We start from the raw sequence: 19,043 nt of genomic DNA, 5'->3' as shown, positions 1-19,043 counted from the left end.
TGCGGCTAAGGTATCTAAAGATGTTGCCAAGGATTGGCTAAAGAAACAACGATGTGGCAAATATATTTACCGGCACCACGTTATATCCCAAGGAAGAAGTTTGATATTTTTACAAAGAATGAAGTTCATCAGGCTGACCTCTTGTTTCTTCCCCATATTAAGGTAAGATGCAAAACGTATAAATACGCTTTAACCGTAGTGGATGTGGCAAGTCACTACAAGGAGGCTGAACCATTAACCTCGAAAGATTCAACAGAAGTAGCTAATGCACAGAGTCACATATATAAACATGGACCACTAAAATGGCCCAAGTTATTTCAAGAAGATCCTGGTCGCGAGTTTATGGGATCGGTAACTAAACTGTTAACAAAGCACGATGTCACAATCAGGCGTGGTGAAAAAGATGCCCACCATAGTCAAGCTATCGTTGAAAGATTTAACCAGGCATGAGCGGAAGGTTTGTTTGGATGTCAGTATCGGATTAAAATGAAATCAGAACGATTAAAATCAACCGAATGGGTGACACATTTATCAGCTGTTGTATCAGCGCTAAATAATGAAGTAACGAGATTAACTGGGAAGAAACCATCCAGATGCCATTAAAATGAAATCTGTAACTTCCCAATCTTCAGCCCCGAGGAGAAGCAAAAAACAAAATCTTCCGGATAGAGTAAGCGTAAAATATTTATACCAGCCCGGTGAACTCAAAGGAGGCCAACGCCGCGCAACAGATCTGATTTGGTCCCTTAAGATATATAACATCAGTCGGTTGGTTGTGAAAGAAGGAGAGCCTATTCTATATTATCTAAAAGATGGACTGGGCATTTGTACGAGAAGAGTTGCTCATAGGTCCTAACGATACAGTATTACCACCATAACCATAAGCATAGGTAGTTACACCATCCTTATTAATCCATCTCTTTGTATCTAAGGGGGATAATGATGTCTTGTTCATTCTTAATCCATATATCCTGTGATTGACACTTCTTAAAGTGTTCATCTCGTGTTTGAATGTGTTACCATTGAATAAAGCTTCTTTATACTGTTTGTGTTTGATATGCTTTTTTACCACATACTTCTTAACGCCTTTAGCTTTTCTTATCTCCCCATTATCTGACTTCTTTATAGAATACATCTTAGATCTTAATCCGACATACTCCGCAATAGGGGTTCCAGCACATTCATCCTTCATCTTACCTCATACCTTTTTATTTACTATGCTGTGAAGTGGATTATCTTTTGGGTAATCGCTTGTATCGTACATATCTATTTTTTCTGCTATATCTTTATATACATCCTTCGTTTGTATTTCCATCAACAAAGAATCTGTGTCGGTATATAACACCTCACATCTATCACTGTATTGCTTCTTAAGTTCGTTGTAATAAAAGTCATACATTAAGTGTTTTGACAAGTCAAGAATACTCATACCAATGTACATCGGCCTGTTGAATTTTATATTACTCTTCTGCATATGTAGTGCAGCTAAGTTGTTATCGAATATCTTGCTTCTGTTAAAAGCCGAACTGGCTATAAGTTTCCCGAGTCTTTCTTCCTCATTAGATCTGACTAATTTAACATCAACACGCTTCCTTAGATTCTCCATAGTTTTACCAAATACTGGTGAGGTGAGGTGAAATTGGGTTTAACGTTGCGTCCAAGATTATTGCACTTATATAGCGACGTGCATGTACATACGTGTGTGTGGCTGCTTGTACTAGTCCGGACTGATGCCTATTTATAGTGCTAGCTCACTCAGATACCATGCCACAGTTTAACATGAATACCCCACTCAGACACAGTAGACTGAGTCCGAGCCGACCAGTCCTTGTTTTATACCCTTAATGCTGAGCACCAGACAGGGTAACAACAAGTACCATCTTTTAATGTCTTTTGGTATGACGAGTCCGTGGAACGAACCCCGGATCTTCCGTTCTCCGGGTGGACACTCTACCTCTAGACCGCGGTGGCGGTCCTTACCAAATACTGAGTTATTCATGAGCTTATATAGGTTCTTTTCGAAATTGCTGGTTGCCATCTTTCTTAAATCTTTGTTCAGCCTTATATAGGGCTCCATCCAAGGGCTTAGATCAAACTTTAGAATTCTGTGTATTTTCGTTTGTTTCATGCCTATCGATGGATATAACTGGAGATTTCTGTAGTGAACTATATATTTTGTCTTATCCATGAAACACCCATCAAGGAGTGTTTATATTCCGACATTCAATCTTTATTAACCATTAATCTTTCGGGAGCTAGCGGATAACGTTTATGGTCTTTGTGCAACTCTTTTGGATATTCCAAGTCAACTTCTAGTATGTACCCTTTATTCGCATCGGAATCTGTGGGGATCAATATCACATCAACCCACTCAAAACCACCCGTGGGTAAAGGGTGACTCATAGCCCATCCGTACAAATTTCTTGGTGTCGAGATATAATATGTGCGTATTAGGTTTACTCCACTAATTTATTATTAGCCTTAGAATACCTTTTCGCCATCATCGATATACCACCTCTTAATCCTTTCTCAACAAACAAGTGCATATCATAATTGGTGATTAATTTTAGTTCTACACCGGTCTTCTTCAACAATGCATCCCACGATAGTCCGGGACTGGAATAGTACCATGCCAGGTCCAAGTCGTATTGTTTTAAACATGTCTTTCTAAATATCTCGAATATATCGGCAAGTAACAGACATCGGTTTTTTAAGTACTGTTCGTGATAATCACCTAAATTCTTACAACCTAATTTATCCCACACCGTCACAGCGTGTTCATAATCTGCATCGGTTATTATATAATGTATAGTTTTCGTCAACGAGAATGATATGTATTTTTTCCATATTATTAGGAATGCACATTAAGCCGTCATTGGTCTTTGAGATAGCTTGTATAATGAGATGAGAATCATATCCTCTAAGGTTATGAAACACAACGGGGATGGGTATTGTTTGAGAATTCATTTTTAGTTTCAAGTTACACTCGTTATGCGCGGCTCCGCGATATTACCCGTGACGTGACAATGATCTCTTACCGAATCCCCTTTCAGGGGTTTATTACAAACATGACAAATCGTTGACTTCTTATTAGCCCTCCGATCATCTCTCGTCATACACATGGGTTTCTTATGCGATAAATTTTCCCTGATTATTCTCTCATCATTTTGTAGATATTCAACTTTCTAGCTGCATCGGGACCTCTGTAAATCATGGAAGGGTTTGTTTTCCCATCATACCTTACAACTATATATCCAAACCCACAAGGAATATGTTCTTGAGTTTTGTATGTAAAACTGCATTCAGTACTGTGTTCGGTATTTTCTAAAGGTTTGATAAGTGCTTCGAAATCAGCGTAAATTATGTACGTGACTGGCATATGATTACAATAACGCTCAAATTTAAGTATATTTTTTCCCTCTTAAGGCATATCGATCCTGATAGCAGTCTGTCCAACACCTCTGCAGTCTTCTTTATGCGCTTCTAAAAGATGTTGTCTGCTGTACCCATGCAGGCATCTTTCGCAGAAATATTTCTTTTCTTTTGTTTGATCGCATAATAGCCTGCTAAAACTCTTTATCCATGTATAATGATATTTACCATCTTTTTCGATCAGAAATTGATTCTGGGAATATGTTCTGGAGCGGAGCTTATCCTGTGTACACCAATTCCTTTAGAAGAATGTCCGAAAATATTTATAGCTAAATTATTTTGCTTTTCCACCTTATCAATTTGCGAGATTTGTGTAGGTTCGTCTATACCATCAAGGTTGAGCCCATCGTTTTGGGGATAGCTCGAAGGCTATCCGGATTTTTGCCTGTGGGAAACAAGGCAGATCTTATCATCATTCTGAAACAGTCATCGCCTTTATTTTTTACATTAATTATGGGTTTTTTCTTCTTGTAATACGAGGGTAAATTTATATAAGATCCACCTTTGAAAGGCATATAATTTGCTATATCTAAATATAAACTATCGATTCTATTCGTGCCCCAACCCAAACCTCTATTAGTCCAGCATTCTAAAGTTTCTTGTATCCGTTGAATTGATGCATCTAATGATGTGCTTATAGAATCAGATTCGGTTATAACTTCTTGATTGCTCCGGAAATAAGGTTCGGTATATTAGGTGTCATTTTTACTCAATGACATTTCAACTGTTAAATAGTATAAAATACCTCCTCGTTAATTTTGCGCGATACGATGGGCTTAACATCATTAACATCCATGTTGGAATTAATATCCATCTTCCAACCTCTTAGATATTTACCAATGCCGGCTGTGGGTTCAAATCTCAACTCAACCGGTTGATTTTTATCAACATCAACTGATTGATTTTTATCAACATTCAGTAAATCAATCAATTCAGCTTTTCTCATTCAAAAATAACCTCTCAGCTCACTGTTTTTTGCTTGAGCTTTGAGTTCTCTAACAGTCTGGGGTTTGTTGTATTCCAAACCAAGCAAATCAATCAATTCAGCTTTTCTCATTCCAGAATAATCACGTAGACCATGTTGTTTTGCCAAAGCTTTCAGCTCTTATTGTGATATATAACAACATGTGAACTAATATCTAATTGGTTTGAATTCTACCCAATCTATTTATCTCATTGTGGTTATCCTTTTTCCTCTCATAAATAATTTGACACCGTTTTTTGTCAGCACCATGACACTTACATAAACAGTAACTACCTTTGACCCCAATCCCACATACCGAAGACTTATAATTAACATGCCCTTTTCTAATTGCAATGGCATGTATACCACAATATATACTGATGCAACATCTGTTGCATTGAATTGGTTTTCCCATGAGTGTAAATTTACATCTGGATGTGCCCCTCGCCATTGTGATAAATATTACACTTCTAGTATCATTTATCTAAATGTGTGTCAGCCAGTCAGCGCGACATAGCTGAGCAGTCAGGGTAATTATTAATAGCTGATATGACTCAACCCAACATAAGCCTAAGTGAGATATCTCAATCGGATTCAAACAAACTTTTGCCACCAACAAATACAATAATTTAATGAATCATAGACATAAGAACTGCAACTGTAGTGTTATTATTGTCTTTGTACCAGACTATCTTGTGAACCTACCCATTGAAATCACCAGAAATGGACAAAACTGGCTATAGGGCAGTCATCAAGTACCTGCAACTGAAAGGGCTAACTTCAACACAGATACATGCTGACATGGTCTCCACTTTAGGGGATGATGCCCCTTCCTTTTCCGCTGTAAATAAGTGGGCTGCAGAATTCAAGCCTGGCAGAGAGAGCCTTGACGATGACCTGTGTCCAGGAAGGCTTCAACAACAACCTTTCCGGAAAACTTACCTGGGTGCATGACATGGTGATGGCTGATCAATGATTGACCACCCAACATATTGCCAGTGTTGTGGGCATCTCTCATGAGAGGGTTGAGCACATTATCACCAACGAGTTGGGAATGACAAAAGTTTCTGCAAGATGGGTGACAAAGCTCTTGACAGCGGATCAGAAAGATGTCAGATTCCTGACATCCCGTGACAATTTATGCCGTTTTGAAGCAGATCCTGATGATTTTTTGGCCCGATTTGTAACCATGGATGAGACCTGGATTCATCACTTTCAACCAGAAACCAAAATTCAGTCTAAACAATGGAAGCATTCGGAATCACCAGCCCCCCAAAAAGCCAAGTCGGTTCCTTGTGCTGGAAAGGTGATGGCTTCAGTCTTTTGGGATTTCAAGGGTATCTTGAAAAAAGCCAGACTATCAATGGAAGATATTATGCTGACCTACTGAGACAGTTGCGTGAAGCTATCAAAGCTAAGCGATGGGGAATGCTCACTAAAGGAGTACTGTTCCACCAAGACAATGCTCCTGTTCACAAATCAGTGGTTGCCATGTCAGCAATCCATGACTGTGGCTTCGAACTCATTGACCATCCCCCTTATTTATCCGATTTGGCCCCGTCAGACTTCCACCTGTTCCCCAAAATGGAAAATGAACTAGCCAGTCACCATTTACCTAGTTAGATGACGTCATTTCCGCAGTGAATGCCTTTTTTCAGGGTGAAAAATTTCTTCTTGACCGGCATCCAGGCCTTGCAGTATCACTGGCAAAAGTGTGTAAACCTGGAAGGGGACTGTGTGGAGAAATAGATGAAAACCATCGACTTGGTACGGGTCTTTCAGAGTTAGACTTAGAACTTTTCAGCCAGCCCTTGTTAAGCTTTTTTAAGCTCATAGATCATAGCTGATGTGTAATTGTATAGCTGAAAATTGCAAATACTGACAACCCAAAAACTATAAACGCTATCTCGTGATCTTTCGGAGCCTCTGACGGTGTATAAAAATGAGCGAGGGATGGCCTTGGTATTGGGTCAAGTGTCTTTGAATGGATCTTTCTTGAGAGATTCGCATAAATACATACAATTTTCTGCCAGGATAAGAAGAAACGTACTAGCTACAACTGTGTATAGTTGTAACATAGCCGAACCAATTGTTTTAGTCAGGGTAGCTCCCAGTCTGGACTCGTAACGTGCGTATAGTTTTTTAATTCTTTCATCGGTCATGTTATCAATTTTTTCAGTGGGATAATTTTCCCAAAATATTGGGAACATTTTCCACCGGCTACCAAAGCCGCAAGTGTTTCTCTATGTTTATCTAAAGTGAGTGAGTGAGGGAGTATGGTTTTACGCCGCTTTTAGCAATATTCAAGCAATATCACGGCGGGGGAACACCAGAAATGGGCTTGTCACATTGTACCCATGTCAGGAATCGAACCCGGGTCTTCGGCGTGACGAGCGAACGCTTTAACCACTGGGCTACCCGACCGCCCTGTTTATCTAAAGATTTATTTACCATAGGTTCTGGCTCATCTTGGAGCAGTTGTTCGATGAGTTCGTCGCATTCCATAATGTTATACCTAAGGAAATATTTAAGTCTAACATAATGGAATATTGCATATCCAATACAGCCAGAAATAATAAACTGTTGCGAAAGAATGAGGATTTCAAACCACATTATTACATAATGTTCAATTTATCACATTTTTGCTATATTTTTGCTACATTTTTGCTATAATTCGTTTAATTTTGCTATATTTTTGCCATATTTTGCTATATTTATGCTATATTTTGGCTCAGCAGTTGCTATAATTTTGCTAAATTTTGCTAAGCAATTGGATAAGCAGCTGGTTGATTGGTTTTAATACGAGTTTACAGTGCTTCGTTTCCGCTAACAGTTTTCTGACTTTCTCTTGCTCGGGCTTGGTAGAAATTACATCATTTTCATGTATACATTCCTCAAATAAATCCGGTCTTTGCAATGAAACAGGGCTATCCATTTGGTGTGCTCTCTGAGATCTTTCAGGACAGAGTTGTATTTTTGAGTAAGTACCCAAACGCTCCATAAGCCATCCGGAGAATGCTTAATATGAAAGCATATCTTTCTTTTTGGTAAGTTCTTTACTCGCACTGCAGTCGTCTATTATTAAAAGTGTTGATTCTCCTTTGTATTTTTCGTGGCATACTCGTAAACAGTCTTGTAAATGATCGCCCAGATCAACTTTGCACACCCTGGGATCATTCATTACCTAATCTCTCAATAGGTATGTTTTATTACCGTTTATAGTCGGGCACAGAATGATAATATGGTCGAAAACATTCCAATAATGACTTTGTAAAATATCAAGAATAAAAGCTGTTTTTTCCCCAACCCGGTTTCCCACAGATGATAGTGCAGTGCGGTTCTTTAGGTAAAAGATTATTAATAGATCGCTTGCACAAATCTTCCATTACCAGCCCCTTCGAAAAGCTTCGTTATCTGTATAGTAACACCCTCACTGGCATTTTCTATTCTCCGCCTACTGCTGTGTAGTTGGTCATCATCTGTGGTTCTCATGTCAAGCCATAGCGCATACTTCGTGGTAAGGAATTCAGCCAGGGATACATACCCGAGAGACAGATCTTTCACAACCGCGTTAACTTCTGGCCTTCGTTTTATAGAAGGGAGTTTTTTAATCTCATCCCACTGTTGATATGCTCGCATGCCTTGCCTATATAGTTGATTAGGCATGCCCTTGACAGTCAATTCTACTTTTGTAATCTTGGGATTGTAGAACTTCTCAGTATCTCTTGCAAATTTTTCAGAAGGGTCCTCAAACAACATTAAAATACCCTTCAATGATCTCGCGGGGACGTTTAGATTGATATTCCATGTCGTATCTCTTTTGTTCCTGGTGATCTTTCGGTGTCGAAGCACGCGTTCGTACAAAATGGCTACACTGGTATACTGGTTCTGAATTTGTCTGGCTAATTCAGGATCTGTTATCATATCATACTCCAGTGAGATATTATCAATAGAATAGCTAGCATCTTCAGCAGCTCTGCTGTAGTCATTAAAAGTTAGTTCGTATTCTAACCTATCGCCTAGGGATGCTTGATAAAAGGGCATGTGACTATCTAGGAATTAAAAGTCAAGCGGAATATAGAATCGATTACCTATTGCATCTGCAACAGCCCTATCTTCTATGATGGTATTATCGCCACTAGCAGCACCCAAACGCAGTCTCATTGTGTTCTGATTACAAATACCTTGGTACTGTAAGTTTTCTTGTTCTTCAGACGTTCTCCAAAGATCCATGTAACAGAAGTATACATCGTCAATACTCAAAACTTCATTACCACTAATTTTAATCGCAATTTTCTTAACAATCGCACGACCTATGTTCTGAACAAGCTCTCTGTTAGCTTGAGCAGAAGTCAACTTAATTGTAAATGATAGTCATGCAGTTCCTGGACCTATCACATCGTGAGCGCCTTGATTAGGAAAGCGAACCAGAAGTGTTTGATTCTGATCAATGGTACTCGGGTTATTAGTTATAGTTACAGACTGGGGAATTGCTTTGACCCCTAATGGATCCTGAAGTCTACGCTGTGGGTTTAACTTGCATCTGCATTGTGAAGACATTGTTTATATTGAAATTATATAACCTTATGTTTAATATAAAAATGGATGATTTTAATCTAGATAACATAACTGATACTAGTACAATCAAAGAGGGTACTGATGAACCAGCTTTATGAATCTTAACGATGAACTTTTGAAACCAGCCGTTAATGAGTATTAAGATGCCTTAAAAGAAACTCCTATTGGTCATGACTATTCAAAGTTTACGATAGATAGTAAAGGAATATTGCTACTGTGTGGCTCTCATGATATTGATCTTGTACTCGTAAGCCTCTAGCCTTGTCTACGATAGCCAGTAAATATGGCATCAACATTGTTCGTAATGAATTAGGTTTTGTAGACTAGTCGGGAGAAAAACTTTCTGCGAAGACTACTAAAGTTCTTCAGACTGTGCGTGATGAACTCAGTGCCATAGATAAAGATAATTTGGAAGAACGCACAAAGCTGGCCTTGGACAGACTCGGAGAAGCCTTGGATACCTACAACGATAATTCCACGTTACAGGTACCATCGTCGGGGCTCAATATTAAGGAATTACAAGGCCTAGATAAGGCAATGCAAACAATGCGGGGAGAACTCATCAATAATATAGCCAAGCTATCTGAAATTGACAAGAATATAGCTTATGAGAAAACAAAACTTGAACAGGCGGATGATGAATTCAGTAGTCGCTGCATTGCGGAAATATTGCGTAACTTAGAAGACGAAAGATCGTCCCGCCTCGAAGCGGCTTCCACTAATAGAAAGGCACTTCGTCCAAAAATCAGTCGAATTCGAGAAACTATCAATCAAGTCCTCAACGATGATACCACACTGGCCGATAAAATTAAAACATTGTTCAGAGAACAGGGGATAACCATTGCCAGTATTTTAACTGCATTGGGATTTATTATATCAACTTTGACTCTCGCGTTAACCGGTGGAGGTGGACCACCCATGATACCAAGGCCGGATTATGCAAAAGAGTGGATAAAAAAGCATTTAAAAGCATTAGGTTCAGCACTGGGAAAGCTAGCTGAGAAAGCTGCGGCCGCACTTCCCAGTATAATAGGGAGTGTTGTTTCCTGGCTATTGAATTTATTAGCTAAGACCGCCACTTGGCTTAGTCAAAACTTGTGGGCACTGATCGTAGCAATTGCCGGGCTGTTGTACTTAAAGACCATCTGTTAAAGACTATTTATCCAAATCATGAGTAAACCAGCCGTGATTCCACCTACTATAAGCGCTGTTTTTTCATCGATATGTTATTGATTTTTAGCTGTAATATGTGGTGACACTTGTGACAGTAGATGGCTGTGGTTTTGAAGATATCTGCGGTTTTACTAATCCCGTTTCACCTGTGTTTGTTTGCGTTATTAATTCAGTGTTAATATCTGAAGTTATAACTGGGTTTTGTTGATTGGTAGCAACCACAATGTTATCATTATAGCCTATCACTTGGCCGATCTTAAGTTCCATATTACTCGGAGACATGTATAGTCATGCCCCATAAACGTAGTCTACTTTGGATTGAGCGTACTGTAATACATCTTGATAACGCTTTATAAAAGATGGTATGTCAACTGGGGAATTAATAGCATCCTCCACATTTGCGAAAAACTGTTTTTGTGCATCGAGCGCCGTCCCAGAACCATTTGTTCCCATTCATGTTTGCGTCTGTGCACCAAGAATTGACCATACATAAGTTCTTATTGATTCATTAACTCTTACAACTCCTGGGTTAGTAAAATTATTTTCTATTTTATCATAAAGAAATTCATTCCTAGCATTTCCAGGTGGTTGCTCAACCTTTTGGATGGTGAAAGCAAACCACCCTTAAAGTTTATATGCTCGTCTCTCCACTCGTTACTTGAGAGAGCAAAGCACGGAAGAAGCCGACCTCTTTTCAGTAAATCATCGCTGACTTCTTTAAAAGAGTGTGCCACCAGCGTACGGAATACCTAGACCATGGTTAACTCCACTCAGAGGCCAATCTTTACTTGTAGAAACATAAAATTCCTAACAAATACGCTCATATGCCCACATATTGTACGGATTATTTGATGCATTCCATGCGCAATCCCGTGGTAATGGGGCACTCATTTCTTTAAGTATACGTCTAATCTGATAGTACACTTATTTAGTTCAAATCTGGGGGCATAAGGAGATACACCACATCCTGTTGTGGCACACCATATGACAAAGTTTAACAGTTTTGCATTGGATTGTGGAACCAATCATGCACCATTTTGGTGCTAGTTGCCGCGAACCTGTATTTTTCAAAGATATCAGGGAAATAAACAAAAAGCTTTGCACCAGAGGCACTTACTAAAATTGACTGATTCGTAATGTAAGTTGATTTCATATTTAAGTTATGATATAGTATCTTTGTATATTTAATATGCATGTTACACTCCCAGGAATAACAAATGGCCAGTCTATTCAACTGCTTCATGCTATCAATAACTCAGCTGGTCAATTTGAAGTCGCTCTATGCGATGTAACGTATTACCCGTGGTGGACCAATATAAGTGCTGGGAGAGATAATAATAAGTTAATACTAGGTATAGACTTGCACATCATATCTGATGGGTATTACAGCGTGTGCTCACTCAGTGATGAAAGTTTTAAGCCTTTAGTCTCACACAAAATGAGTCAAATGGGACGCTGATTTTAAAAAGTGGAGAAAAGTATCATGATATAACATTTATACTAAGTTTTCCTATAATATTAGATCCACATCCAATAGTGAGTGAGTGAGTGAGTATGGTATTACGCCGCTTTTAGCAATATTCCAGCAATATCACGGCGGGGGACACCAGAAATGGGCTTCACACATTGTACCCATGTCGGGAATCGAACCCGGGTCTTTGGCGTGACGATCCAACGCTTTAACCACTAGGCTACCCGACCGCCCCCCACATCCAATAGCTTTTGGTGGTAGAGCTCTTCATGGCAGCAAAAAGAACTGGAGCATTACAGAAAAGGAAGGCTTAGCACTAGTTGAAGCAATTAGATCATTTTGTCCATACCTTGCAAATTCCAAATTCACATATAGCATGTAAATGGCTGAAATCCATCAAGGATGCCACTGGTAGGTTAGGGCGATGGTCTTTGGAACTTTCTACCTACACTTTTGACATTGTTCACCGCAGCGGCAAAGCCAATGGGAATGCCGATGCTCTCTCACGTAGGGAATATGAAGAAAATATTAACTGTAATGACCAAACCGAAGAAGATGCTGAGAAAACAGTCTTCTCAGTTACTTCAACTCAACAAAGCAAATTAACTAGCAATACCACAATCTTTCCAAACACACATTCATCCACACAGGTCACACAGACAACTCAGACTGAGGATATTAGCACACCTATTGTTAATCACTTAGAATCAGACACACAGACAACACATTGGTCAGTCACCTTTGAATATGAAGAGGATTATCAGTCAGTACCAGTTAATGTTGTTGTAGCATTGCATGCTACAAATGCTGATGTTTTACAAGACACAATCGTTGAAGTAAGTATAAAAGAACATCCAAATTTACATCACCTACAAAGGATTTGTCCAGATTTCATCCAAATCTTTGACTACAAAGAGGATGATGTCCTCCCACAAGATGAAAAGGATCATCAAGAGATTCTTATGGAAGCCAATACTTTTGAAATTGATGAAGGCATCCTATACAGATTCGTTCCACAAAGACAGAAAGGCCATGCAGACAAGTTCATTAAACAGCTGGCAGTATCAAGAACCCTCAGGAATCAAGTCCCGCAATCCTACCATGACTCAAGAGTTTGGCGGTTGCCACCATGGGAAAGAAAGGATGCACAACACCATGAGACCTAAGTACTACTGGCCCAAAATGTACAGCGATGTTGCTACTTATGTCCAGACATGTGAGGTATGTCAACAGACCAAGAGGCACTACCATGGCAAGAAGGCACCACTTGGTCCACTACCTGTAGAAGATGTCTTCACCCGATGGCACGTTGACATTCTTGGTCCCCTGCCAACAACACCAGACAAGTACAAGTACATGTTGGTCATCACAGATGCATCATCTAGATGGTGTAAAGCCAAAATCCAGAAAACTTTGGACCCAAGAAGCCAAAGAAGTAGCAGATTTTCTCGTCAGAGAAATATTTTGTCAGTATGGCGCTCCAAGGACCTTTTTTTCAGACAGAGGTCAGAACTTCATGTCCAAACTCATCAAAGCAATTTGTGAACTTTTGGCAATTAAATTTACCCATACCAGCCCATACCATCCTCAAACAAACAGTTGTGTAGAAAGGCTCAATTCTTATATCAATCAATCACAAGTCTCAAAATGATTGGCCCCGTTTTATTCCTGGCATCATGATGGCCTACTGGATGGCCCCAAATTCATCAACACAAAGTCCCCATATGTTATGCTTTTTGGCCGAGAAATGAGAGCTCCACAAGATGTAGCATTAATTCCAAAAGAAAATTTAGGCCACAATAACAAAAGTTATCCTTCAAATTTGCTAGAGAAGCTGGAAATCACTAGAACAATTGCAGCTGAAAACACTGCGCGGGCTAAGGAGGTGTATTCTGAACAATATAATCGAAAGGCTAAAGAACCAGAATTCGCCCCAGGTCAAAGAGTTTGGCTTTACTGTCAAAAAGTTGAAAAAGGCCTTTCCAACAAATTAACCAAAAAGTGATATGGTAGCTATGTATCATCAATACAGGTCCAAATTATACCTAAAACTACGCCGAAGTTCTGACAACAAAATACACAAACCACTGGTCCATGCCAACTGTCTGAAACCATATTTTGATCCTGCTGATCGTCCACAGTATCCTCCAGAACCATACCTCAATGACACCAGTGACATAGATTCAGGAGTCATGGGTGACAATGAGGAACCAGTCAATGATTCACAGCCTGACAGCAACAATTCCCAGTCTACAAGCTCACCTTATCAAGAAACTAATCAATCACCTCATCGACAGAAAGGTAACAAGGACAATCCAAAAACTAAGGCAGGCACGTCCAGCAACAAGAATTCGAAACAAAAGACCCCAACAATGAAGAAAACCCTGCTCCAAATACAACAGAAAAACCTGCAGGTTCCAGTACGACAATTACGAAGGAAAATCATGCTCCAACCAAGGTAAATGAAATAGTAAACAAAGGGAAAAGAGGTGTGAATAGTAAGCATCACCAGCCAAAATCCAGAAAACAACTTAACGACAGCCAGGTACAACCTCCAAGTCAGAGTCCAACATCAGGTAATGAAACCAAGGATATCCCTCCTATTTTCAATCCAGAGGACATCCACTCAATTGTAAGTTCTAAGAGAGCAAATGGCAAAATCTACTACAGAGTGAAATGGAAGGATCCAGAAAGAGGAAACACATGGGAGTATGGCAGCAGCATTCCAGACTCCATTCCGAGAGAATTTCATCTCAAAAGAAGTATGTCAGGTAAACGACGTAAGCGTCCACTAAAGCATCATAATTTTTTTTACCAAAAGGGTTCAGCAAAAGACAATACATCAGTAAATGTTCTGTCAGGGAATACAATGTCAGTGAATGTCAAGCAAGACTACACCAAACCATGCATAGAATAAGATGTCAAACCATATCCATTTATTCCAAAACACCTACGAGAAGTAGATCATTCAATAAAGAGAGTTATGGGCATTGAAATTATTCAAGGAGACTGCTACGTTACGACCTCACATACCCACAACAAAAATAACCATGATTACAACACAACACACGCTATTTTGAAAGTGTTCCTTCCCAACTCATACAGCGCTACCTTGATGATAGCTGGAAGGATATCTCTGAGTGGTCCTGTGGAGAAGATAATCCTCCATATGATCCAGATGAACTACCAATCTATAAATCCAAAAGGGTTATTTTTTCACATAAAGACTTTGGAAACATCAACACATTTAGATACCGTATGGCAACAACATACCACAGACCCAGTCTACCATTGGGATCAAATCCCTATATATGTCGTTAGCTGCCAGTTGAACATATTCTTGACCAAAATACAAACTCTCCTGAATAAACGGTGCAAAACACAAAACAGCTATTAGCTGTATCTTGTTATGTTTATTTGTGTCAAGTCTTTTCACTTTGGGTCACCAGTTTCTCCAGTTGGGAACAAATGACATCAGCCTGATCATCTGAGTTATTTGTATCACAACAAATTTTGAGCATTGACCTGATCAACCAATCTCAAAAGCGAAGTGAAACGAACCAAACCAAAGCAATCCATATCATGAATCTAAATGAGTCAAACCAAAGCGCATCAAACCGTACCGAAGCGAAATGAACCGAATTGAACCGAACCGTATCGCGAATAGAAATGAAATGAACCAAACCAAACCATACTGCGAATCGAAACAAAACCGAACCGTATCGCGAATCGAAACTAAATGAACCAAACCAAAGCAACCCATACTGCGAATCAAACCGAAACCGTACCGAAGCAAAATAAACCAAAATGAAACGAACGAAAATCGAAGCGATACAAACCGAATTGAAATGAAGGAAACCTAACAACCGAGATGAACCAAAACAAAGAGTTACGAAAACTAACAAATAATTCTTAAAAGGATAAACAAAAGTTCTAACACTTTACTAATTGTATACCTTATTAGTGTAATTAATCAATGCACTTGTTATGTGCACATATATGTATATAATAATGTATCTCATGATTGTGTCCAAAAATAGAAGGATATTATTAATCCATGATATACTTAGTGTAATTTGTCGCCAATACATTCTTCCTTGTCATGACACCATTTAGTAATAATTATGTACTGATCTTTTACATCATAATTATCATATTTGTTTTATTTTCTACTTATTACATAAGTATGGGTAATTTTTTATATATGACATATTATTTGAACATGCTAACTCTCTTTTCTTTGTTTTCCATGTAAAACCACTATAACGGATAATGGACACAGCCAACTATCCTAAACCTCAAACCAGGATGTGGAACTCAAGGCCTCCTACATCACCCATAAACCACCAGCACAGAGTGCCAAGACAAGCCAGCTCCACATCCAGATTCCCTGATGACAGCAGAAAGAACTTTTACATTATGTTTTCCTTATACCAAAGAGACTCTATAATAATTGTTATTTACTATACTACCAGTTTAACTTAAAACATTGTCCATCTTAGCCATAATTATTATATTTTACACCTTTGGGGCCCAAACTTTTTCAGACGGAGGGGAAGTTATCATGATATAACATTTATACTAAATTTCCTATAATAATTAGATCCACATCAAGTGCTTTTATGAGTTATCATGGTGTAATATTTATACATCATTTCATATAATAATACTGTAAACAGCTTTATTTCTGCGCCGTTAAAATATTGCGAATACCACACCAAAGACAATACTGCGACGAGATATTTTTGCGAGTTGCCGTGTTGCGATGACCCCTCGCGTACCAAACAATAGACAGCTTCTCTCCGAAGCTAGTTTTTCTGAGTTGGCCGGAAAGTTGACCGGAAGAGATTGCGACCAATTATCAAATACGATAATTGTCTCAACTCAGTGTCATGTCATGTGTGGACAAAATTGCAAAGGACACTGACGCAATCAAGCGAGGTTGGAAGAAGGCAGGATTACTGTGAGGTAACAGTGACACTGACTGGTCTGTTTACACTGTCATTTGGGATGTATTGTGTGACCATTCTGCATTCATTTGTGTTTTTAACTTATTGATTAACTTGTAGTTCTGGTTGATGATTTCAACATTTGATGACGTGTTGCAATGAATAAAGTATGTATGTATTATTTATACTTATTTTTGCGTTTTTAATTTTTGCGATTGAGTCTCGTTCGCAAAACTCGCAATAATAAAACGGTCGCAAAAAATTCCCTGTTTACAGTAGTTTAGCAAATAATACTTATCATCAGGTAAAAGGCATATATAAACTATCAGTAGTTTCAGTTATAGCTTTATAGATAGATGCTAGCCTAAGGTAACGGGAGCGCATCTTCTAGACATACTATTCAATAAGACAAGAGTTATGTCTACATAGTTTAATAGATTTGAAGCTTTTAGATAAATGCTAGCCTAAGGTATCAAGACATCTCCCAGACAAAAGATGTCTACATAGTCTTATAGATTGCCTTTAACTATTTTATTTAAGTAAGTCTGTCATCGGGGACACCTCGGTTTGCCGGCACCTATTGTTCTGGGTTAAAAATTACCCAACCATTACTGACAAGTGTACAATAGAGGGATTATGAGGATTAAAAAGGGATTTAAAAGCGGGCAACATGACTTTCGTTATTTTGTTTCTCATGTACATACAGCATACATTATAAATCATACATGTGTTCATACATACAAAATATATAAACTTAAAGTCAGAAATTAAATTAATTATTTACACTTCACATACATTTTAACTCACAAACCAATAAATCTTGCCACAGAATCAGCATATTCTGTTGGTGACTTGAGCCCTGCCAACAACTCCTGCTTTTCCCTCAATTAAATGGATCAAGAAACATGAGTGTCAACGTTGCAGTATTATTCATATGGGAGTATCACCTGTTGCAACCCTTGAGGGGGTCCAAGTTTAGAAAGGTGAAAGCATTTCGCTTACTAAGATATTTATGCGACATAATATACATTTAATAAGGTTGATGTATACTTTCAAAACATTTAAGCAAGATCAATTGAAGACTATTATATGATATCATAATATACATTATGGGTTTATATCTGGCGCTCGATGAAGCATCTGTAAAGATGGATACTGTTGATGGATTTTGAATACATCAAATAAGCGACATAAAACATCAAATAGAGATGGAGAGGGAGTTGAGACTTGGATTGTATAAAAAGTATCGCAGAGCCGTGAATGGGACTCGGTGTCGCTGGTGTTAGATTATTATCAACTATAATCGCCGCGCCTATTGTACTTGGTATGGAAGTAGCAGCCGGAGTCTCAGGACTGGCAGGAATAGCGATAAAATTTATTTCTCGTAAGTTGCAAAAGAAAGCATTAAAACATGATAATATTCGGATACTCGCCAAAGCAAAGTTGCACAGCATTGAGGATAATATTTCAACAGCAATGGCTGATTTTAAGATATCCCAGGGGGAGTTTCGTTTAGTGTTGTCAGAACTCACCAAATACAACGCAATGAAGCAGGAGATTCGATCCAATTCTCGTAAGACCAGTGGTATTATCAATGACGAGAAAAAAAAGTTCAAAGAACAAGGGAGACAAGAAGCACGTCAATTATTCCGTGCCAAAACCAAAGAACTGGTTGGAGATTGAAAATAGATCGTTTTATCACATTTAAACGAATGCTTACATAAGTCTATAATAATGTCAACAAAAACATTTATGCTCCAGGACAAAATTATAAAATGGCGTGAATTACCACAAGGTATATATTATATCAGTGATGTCAAACCAAACAAATACGGTCATCAAATGTTTCTTTAAATTCCAATTTCCAAAAATTGGTCTCCTAGTAGGCCTATAATGAATGTAGAACTTTGTAAAAATGTTGAATATCACTTTGTTCAAAATAATGTTATGTGTATGAGTAAAGATTATAGAGAATATTTTCATTACAATCTCATGACGATCGTTTAATCGTATCATGCATCATTTTTACACAAAAAATTCCCTCTGTAGTAGAGGTATAGGTATATAAATCAGGCTCCAGTGGAAGTGAGCCAGAATCACCATCGTCTATACTACTCCAGATACAATATATGTATATACACTCAGCACTAATGATTTTCCCAGACATATACTCGGCAGTTTATTTCATTATTCAGAATGTTCTTACGTGACACCATTCGTCACCCCTTTCCACGGAATAACGCGAGTTGGCCACGAATGGCGACACAAAACAAACACGTGGTAATGTTTAGATCACGTGGGGATGACGTCATTATATATATATTGCCTCACAAATGCTTATACATTTGGAAATATGTAGTATGTGTAAATCGTTTACACTCATACATTATCTACATACATCTGATCAGATAAACAAATGTATTTTAACTTCTTTTCTTTTTAAAAAATGGCATTACGAACTTAGACACGTCTCGTT

The 19,043-nt window shown here is 38.5% G+C and overlaps 1 protein-coding gene across 1 annotated transcript in view; it reads right to left on the bottom strand.

Annotated features, from left to right (window-relative positions):
* LOC139452989 (pyridine nucleotide-disulfide oxidoreductase domain-containing protein 2-like) overlaps positions 1–18,813 on the bottom strand; it is an 81,739-nt gene extending 62,926 nt beyond the window's left edge. The window contains exon 1 of the mRNA XM_071234615.1: positions 18,774–18,813. Coding sequence (XP_071090716.1) covers positions 18,774–18,783 — 10 coding nt within the window. The 5' untranslated portion in view covers positions 18,784–18,813. The remainder of the gene's footprint in view (positions 1–18,773) is intronic.
* Between the last annotated feature and the right edge of the window lie 230 nt (positions 18,814–19,043).

Source organism: Haliotis cracherodii, unplaced genomic scaffold (assembly GCF_022045235.1).
Source record: "Haliotis cracherodii isolate W230 unplaced genomic scaffold, xgHalCrac1.p SCAF_9, whole genome shotgun sequence".
Classification (NCBI taxonomy): Eukaryota; Metazoa; Mollusca; class Gastropoda; order Lepetellida; family Haliotidae; genus Haliotis; species Haliotis cracherodii.
Note: the sequence above shows the minus strand (reverse complement) of the source record. Positions and strands in the feature narration are given on the sequence as shown.